Source organism: Perkinsus marinus, assembly GCF_000006405.1.
Source record: "Perkinsus marinus ATCC 50983 genomic scaffold scf_1104296953356, whole genome shotgun sequence".
In the NCBI taxonomy this organism is placed as follows: Eukaryota; Perkinsozoa; order Perkinsida; family Perkinsidae; genus Perkinsus; species Perkinsus marinus.
The window spans coordinates 42,237-49,752 of NW_003208486.1; the positions used below are offsets into that span (position 1 = coordinate 42,237).

At 48.2% G+C, this 7,516-nt stretch overlaps 2 protein-coding genes across 2 annotated transcripts in view; one reads left to right on the top strand and one right to left on the bottom strand.

Annotated features, from left to right (window-relative positions):
• The first annotated feature begins 2,630 nt into the window (after window positions 1-2,630).
• Pmar_PMAR002718 (conserved hypothetical protein) lies at window positions 2,631-4,262 on the top strand. The gene is made up of 6 exons (XM_002776480.1): window positions 2,631-3,104; window positions 3,157-3,345; window positions 3,396-3,483; window positions 3,565-3,677; window positions 3,973-4,108; window positions 4,176-4,262. The coding sequence occupies exons 1-6, from the start codon at window positions 2,635-2,637 to the stop codon at window positions 4,248-4,250; spliced, it is 1,071 nt and encodes a 356-aa protein (XP_002776526.1). The 5' UTR covers window positions 2,631-2,634; the 3' UTR covers window positions 4,251-4,262.
• A 3,222-nt stretch (window positions 4,263-7,484) lies between these two features.
• Pmar_PMAR002719 (hypothetical protein) overlaps window positions 7,485-7,516 on the bottom strand; it is a gene marked incomplete at both ends in the record, with an annotated part of 216 nt that continues 184 nt past the window's right edge. Inside the window, one exon of the mRNA XM_002776481.1 lies at window positions 7,485-7,516. This exon is cut by the window's right edge and continues 4 nt beyond it. Coding sequence (XP_002776527.1) covers window positions 7,485-7,516 — 32 coding nt within the window.

Sequence of the window (7,516 nt, forward strand, 5' to 3'; positions counted from 1 at the left end):
TTTTCGGATGGGGTGGCTATGCCACAGCCGCGAGATATGTCGTAGTACGATCAAATTTACGGAGCGGGGTGGCTATGCCACCACCCCAAGATATGCCCGAGCATCATCACTTTCCCGGCGAGGGGCGGCTATGCCACCACCCCAAGTATGCCTTGGTACCATCCATTTCCCCGGAAGGGGTAGCTATGCCACAACCCCAAGAAATGCCTTAGCCCTATCAATATTCTCGAGCGGGATGACTTAGCGGAGTGACCCCAATTTTGACAAACTGGGTAAGTCAACTTGTTCTGATGGCTGTTCTGAACTCTGCTGTTGTGAGACCATTCCGTTAGAGGGGCAGATATGCCGTTTGACGACAAGCCATGTGTATGAATGTCCAAGGTGGACCATCAGCTTATGCCACACATCAATGTATCGAGTCGTAGTGTCAAACTGATTATGGTATATTGTCAAACTTGAATGCATATTGTCAAACTTGAATGCATATTGTCAAACTGATTAGGGTATATTGTCAAACTTGGGTGCATATTGTCAAACTGATTATGGCATATTGTCAAACTTGGGTGCATATTGTCAAACTGATTATGGCATATTGTCAAACTTGGGTGCATATTGTCAAACTGATTATGGTATATTGTCAAACTTGGGTGCATATTGTCAAACTGATTATGGTATATTCTCAAACTTGGGTGCATATGGTCAAACTGGTTATGGTATATTGTTTCACTTGGGTGCATGTTGTCAAACTGAATTCCTGTATATTGTCAAACTTGGGTGCATGTCGTCAAAATTCTTGCCTGCTCATTTATCAAAGTTGCAAGGATACAAGATGGCGAGGTCTTCTTCTGACGCTTCTCGGCCGTTCTAGTGTTCATTGTACGTGATTCGCTCCATCCCGACCGTTCATCTCTCACCTCACTCGTGGGCTGAATTTTTCGAGAGACGAGAGCCGCATCCTTGTTCTCAGATTTAGTCTAATAGATTATACTCTATATGTCACAAGAGGATTTCGAGTCATCGATCCAGCAACTTACACGATTGGGGAGCAGTGGGTCAATTCCAGTCTCTCCTCTATCAAGTCAGTTACTATTCTAATGCTCTTCCGGTTCCATCGTCTCCTACAGCTTTTTGACCTTCCCTTCGCTTACACAGAGGGAACGAACGATGCACAAAGGGACACTCAGGAGCTTCGTCCTGGTATCCAGTGTTGACGAGAAGTTGCAGTCAATCCCGAAGCCGTGGTATCCGGCGGTGGACTCTTTCAGAGGAGGCACTATACCAATCGTTGTTATATTCCACTCGATTTGGGTTATTATTATGCTCAAAGTCCTTCCTGATTTTCTTGCTATGTGGGGCTATAATTTACTGGTTACCAACTCCTTGTCTTTCGCAGCATTCTACAGCGTGTTATCCTCTTGGCTATATTTCACCCCTCTCATTCACCCATGCATCCACTACTTACTGTAAGACTACCAGCTGCACCAAGAGGTCCTATAATAAGCTCTGCACCTTCAGATTCGCTATCGTCACTATGCTATGCATTCACGTAATCTGTTGGGAATCAGAGAGATCCGGAGTAAGTATGTTGATGCTATTTGTTGGGCTCTCCTTAGCGATGGGCCACGAGGATCGAGTTAAAGGGAGAAGCGCCACCGTAAAGACGCTGAAGCTAGGAACAGCAGCGGGGGCTAGAAGCGCTACAACGTGTGGTGGTCATAGGATTTGGACCTAAGTATGGAAACGTCAGCCATTTTGAAGTGTTATATTTGCTCATTGCGGGGCGAACGCAAGCGGAGCTATACACTGCACCTCGGGCCATTTCGGTCGTGCGCGCGTGAGTGCAAGTTGTTTCTCCTCAATCAGAAAGAGTCTGAACATGACTAACGAAACAATCGAAAGCTAGATAGACGTGTATACTTCCAGTTAGGCACTGAGCCCAACCCAGTAAGGTGACCGTGATATTCTTGGCTCGTAGAATTTATTACCCCAGTAAAGCCGTTGGTCATTCGGATCAACCGCGCTTAGATAAGTATGTTACGAAGGCCGTGGAAGATGCTAGTAGTCTTATGGTTCGTCCTAGAGTTGCATGTACAGGCAGCTCTATTGGTGGTAGCTGCGTGAATCTAACTGGTTAATCAATGCCGTGTTCATCTCACTCATGCGATGAACATCTCCAGGGTTTCGTTCTATGCAGACATTCATCAGAGTAGCGCATGGACAAATACATAATATATGTGAATACCCCCCTGGTGTCCATGTTTGATTATATGGCATACACTATGTCGCATGCCCGAACTAATATGGAGGCTGGCGCCTCGTAGCTCGAAGCTATAGTCATTCGAAGCGCGATTGATTTTATCGAACTATCCACGCCACGGAGAAGTGGCGTGCACTCGTATTCCCGACGAACGCCAGGCGTCACACCTAAGGCATGTGTGACGCCAAGCCTTCGTCGTGCGGTTGACGTAAAGTCGATGGTGATGCTTATCTCCTGTCTCTGCCCCTTTCATTAGCCCTCGGGTTCATCCTTTCCAGCCTCTTTCAAGGTTGTTGCCTTCTGGCTTATCAGTGCGGCTTCGACTGGGGATGCCAAAACTGGGTTTGTGGACGCCTTACGACAGTTTTAAATCCTACATGTCACGACATGACTCGGAGTTCGCCGATCCAACGACTTACATGATTGAGGAGACGTGGGTCAATTTCAGTCTCCCCTCTATCAAGTCAGCTACTGTTTTGATACTCCTCGGTTTAGTCATCTCCTGCAGCCTCTGCGCCACCCATTTCCTAACACAGAGGGAGCGAGCGATACACAAAGGGACACTCGTGGGCTTCACCCCGGTATCCAGTGCTGATGAGAAGTTGCGGCCAACCCCAAAGCCCCGGTATCCGGCGGTGGACTATTTCAGAGGGTTGAATGTCGTATTCGTCGTTATATTTCATTTGATGTGGGCCCTGGGAGTCTGTAAGATGATTCCCAATCAACCTCGTATTTACCAATACAATCTACCTATAACGGGTTACCTATGCTTCGCAGCAATTTATAGTACTTCATTCGTTTGGGGGAATCTGACTCGTCCGATTCACCCATACATCCAGTACTTCATGTGAGACTGCAGCTATAGTAGGACGCTGTATAAGGAGCGCTTTACCTCTCAGATTCTCTCTTACCTGTACTTTGTGCATCTACATAGTGTGCTGGGAAACCGAGAGATCCGGCGTATGCATAATAATGCTGTGTGTTGGACTGTCCTTAGCGATAGTCCACGAGGACCGAATCAAATGGAGAAACGTCATTGTAAGGACGCTGAAGCTAGGAGCAGCAGCAGGAGCTATAAGCGCTATAACGTAATAATATTCTTGGGGAAGAGAGAGTCGATGGTGCCTGTCATTGTCAGGTATACCTTTATCCCCAAAGCTCCTATCTACTTCGGCGCCATTCACTGCATAGCGCTCAATACCCTACTGACCATGTTCTTCGTCAGAGTGAGTTGAATTCCCACGATGATATTCTCCGCTCCGCTCCATGGGTCTTCCATTATACTTTCATCACCGCTCGATACTCAGACCCCTCGTATCGCCCTTATCGGCTTCATCTGCATCCAGATTTACACTATGGCAGGAAATGTGTTCCCCCTGGAAGTTCCCAGTGACCGTCCCTCAGCCGATACGACTCCGTGGTAAGTACATTGAACGTCTGTGTTGGGTACAGCAGCCCATAGTATAGTAAGAGGATCGCAACTACTCTGTATCGGCACAGCTCGCTATGTATTGACATAAAAAGTGTTTTAGTACAGCGGAGCGTTGACATCAAGCAACGACGCTGTAGATGTCCTTGGGATGACGGTGTGCTATTCCATCCATCAAGTTGGACGGTTCCCTCTCCTCATAGCTACGTCAGTGTATTCACAAACCGACTTTACGGCTTAATTGAGCACTACGGTGTGTTCGAGGGGAATGGTGCTCCCGGCGTAGGTTCCACAACCTTGGATACTGCTTGCTCGGCGTCTGGCTTCACAGCGTGGGCATTCATAAGATAACGGCTATCGAATTGATACCAGGCAAACCCATGCATCTCGAGGATACAGTCTTCACATTTATCGGCCGACATGTAAGGCTTATTAGTTTCACTTGATCCTGAGGTGGTTAACGCGTGATGTACGCCGCTCTTTCCTCAGGCTCTGATGGTCTATCTGGCCCACATGATACCTGTCCTTGTTGTAGTTGGACTGTCTATCCTCCGGGAATCGTAGCCGTATCCTTCTTACATTCTTCGTGGAACAGCTTACCTCTTCTTGAACGAGCTGGCATGTGTGGTGTTGGTCAGTTCGGGCAGAAGAAACCCTCGTAAAGCTTGCAACGCAGGGCATCCGGGTTCATCGTCGACAAGGATAGTCTCCTGTTATTGCAGTAGCGGCGCAGCTGCCTTGCCAGTGCTGGTAGTAGCTCTCTCCTTGAGATGGCTGATGACACTCCAAGCTGCGAGAAGATCCATTGAACCAATACTCTCCCATCTTTGCCGATGTCTGGAGAACAACCTGTTCCGAACAGGTAATGGTACGACTGAATTCATTGTGAATGTGCACTGTGTCGACGGTTCAATGGGCCAAGCCTCTGCGCAGCTATTGCATCGTCTTGGCAGGCTCTCTGCTAGCTTTCTAGATTTGAAAGCAACCTTCGACAAAGTACTACGTTCTGCTATGCGGAGAGCTCTCAGACTTGTTGGGTGTGATGAGGAGCTGATATCAGCCATTTAATCACCCCCTCGCGGTACTTATGCTCAAGTGCAGACATGGGAAGGCTCACTTGATCTTTTTCATATAGAGATTGGAACTAGACAGAGATGCCGTATAGCATCTCTTCTATTCATTATCTTTATCTACTCGGTGATCAGAGGTGCCAATTTGAAAGTTGGATTGAGTATGCCATACGAAAGAGGTGGCAATGCTGAAGACGTCGCCCTCTGATGCCTCCTGTTCGCAGATGACATAGTTTTATCGGCACAAGATCTGATAATCAATGTTCTGAACTTCGCAGATAGCCTGGATCAGCTCTCTACGGCCCTGACTAGGTTTGGCACGGAAATGTCATTATCTAAAGCGAAATATCATAGAGACGCACAGATTGGCATCTGATGCAATGGTGGCAAGGCTACCCGTGGTGGGTGGTTCACCCAATACCTGAGATGAGATTCTTATCTCAGGGATTGGGTGATGCAAATCTAGGGCATGCGTGTAGTTGATTTTGATGTCGAGGAAGTGGGCCGATTTGTCCATTAAGTAGTCTCTTTCCAGGAGGAAAGGATCTTGTGGCATCTTATAGACATAGATCTCCGGCAGCTCTCGAGAAACTGAGCAGCCTTACTATCGTTCTAAAGTCTGATTAATCATCATTCATCAATGCAACGATCCTCCGAGGAGACTATCATACATCGTGTCATAAGACGTGTCTTGCTCCGGCCCTTCATGGTTTGGAACCCGCTCCTTACACTGGAGGCTCGTTGCGGCATCTTGACGTGTTGCTCAATCGCTGTAGAAGGACGTCCTTAGTATTGGCTCTCGGTAGAGGGGGATCCATTTGGGCCTAGCCTCTAGGGGGGTGGGGGGTCAGTGCGTGGGGTTGCACGAGTCTCACAGTATTATTTTGAGGACCACACCTCTTAAGGTCCTCCATAACTGGATTTTCCCCTCACTGGCCACTGGCTAGTGGCCGGTGAATGCGCCAAAAAGCTGTGTCAACAACGTTTGCAGCATGAGCAGATGTAGGTGAACTAACAGTAGGCCGAAGGGCAACAGCGGCGATGATCGTCATCATCCGCGTACAGAAACTATTCCCACTCCTTTCATTAACATCTTTGAATGTTGAGTTTTAGTGTACCATCGTAGTAAGTAAAGGAATGTTGTATATGCGTTACGATCCAGCGATGACAGTTGTTTTAATCTCGCTCCGGATGTTGCGAGAGAGCTTCTTAGTGCTACGTGACCTTTCGACAGCCCCCTGGTCGGTGGTATTAACCTCTGGCCCTGCCCTGACTATCTGGGTCATCCTCATAACGACCTTCCTCTTCTGTCTTCTCCACAAACTCACAAACCAGCAGAGAGTCTCTCACAAAAGGGCGATGATGGAAGTAGGCCCTGAGGTCTGTTGGGTTCGTTTCGGAATCGCTCTTGTGTTAGAGTGGCGAAGCCGTGGCCCATTTCGATGAGGCTGAGAATTCTGCCACTACTTCGGATGAGGCAAAGATGCGTCCCTCTCGATACCCAGCTGTGGACTATTGGCGAGGGATGTGTATCAGCTTCGTCGTTATGTATCACATGGTCGGAAACTTTCGTATAAACGGTCTGATCCCCAGCGGTTTTCGCGGGGCTAATTATTCGGACCCCTGTCCTAAATGGAACTATTTCACGTTCACAGTTTATTTTTCGATATTCCAGACTGTTTGTCATTTGGGAAGGTTCGTCTCGCCTTATCTTCACTACCTTCTGTGAGTAACACTGACTCACCTTTTGCGGCTACGGAGCTGTCAGGTTCACCCCTTGTACTGTGTATTGCATCTGTGTGTGGTGGCGAGAGAGTCAAGTCGCTGGAGTGGCGATGCTACAGATGTGCGTTGGGCTCTCCCAAGCCTTGGCCAACAGAGGCCGGGTTATCAAATGGAGAGCTGTCATCCACCGAACCATCAAGCTGGCCATGTTCGCTGCTATGCTCAGTGCCTACACGTGGGAGCTTAAAGGAAGACTTGAGCATAATTGCTGTTGCTGTGTAGATTCTATCGATTCCCTGATGCTCCTATTGTATTCGGAGCACTGCATTGCATATGTCTCAATAGTCTGCTCTGTCTCCCATTTGTGAAGGTGATGGCCATCACTCCGCTCAACCCTGTGAGTAGTTCCCCCTTAGTATCCACAACTAGCCTTCCCCGCCTTCTTATTCATCCAAATGTATACGATGTGTTTCGGTGTCTTCCCGCTGGAGGTAGATATGGATCGACCATCGCTCGACGTTATGCCTTGGTAGACTGAGGCCCGCCGTCTACTCTCAGGCACCAAGTTCAGGTTCCACAATCTTGGCTTCTGCGTGCTCGGAGTATGGCTGCATGATCGAGGCGTCCACACCATCAGCTCCCTGCGCTTATTTCCTTTCCGAACCCGAGTTCCGTTCGAGGAGTCTGTATTCTGTACCCTGGGCCGTTGGGTGAGCGTCACGACTACTGTATCAATGGAGAGGCTGCATATTTTCAGTCGCTGACAGTGTACCTCTGCCACGAACTCATCTTCGTTCCTTTAACGCTCGCGATAAAGCAGTGGAAGCCGCAAGGAGTGGCATGACGATGGAAAGCAATAATAATCGATTTGCTCCTATTTGAAGTTGGCTACTTTACTCTGATATGATCACTAACAACAAAGTTGGTTTCTGATTATTATCTCACCGGGCTCGGGTTCATGAAACCTGTGACATTCAGAGCTATAATCTCATCGTGGATTACGTTATGGGTCGAGACGGAAATTGTCGAGACGGT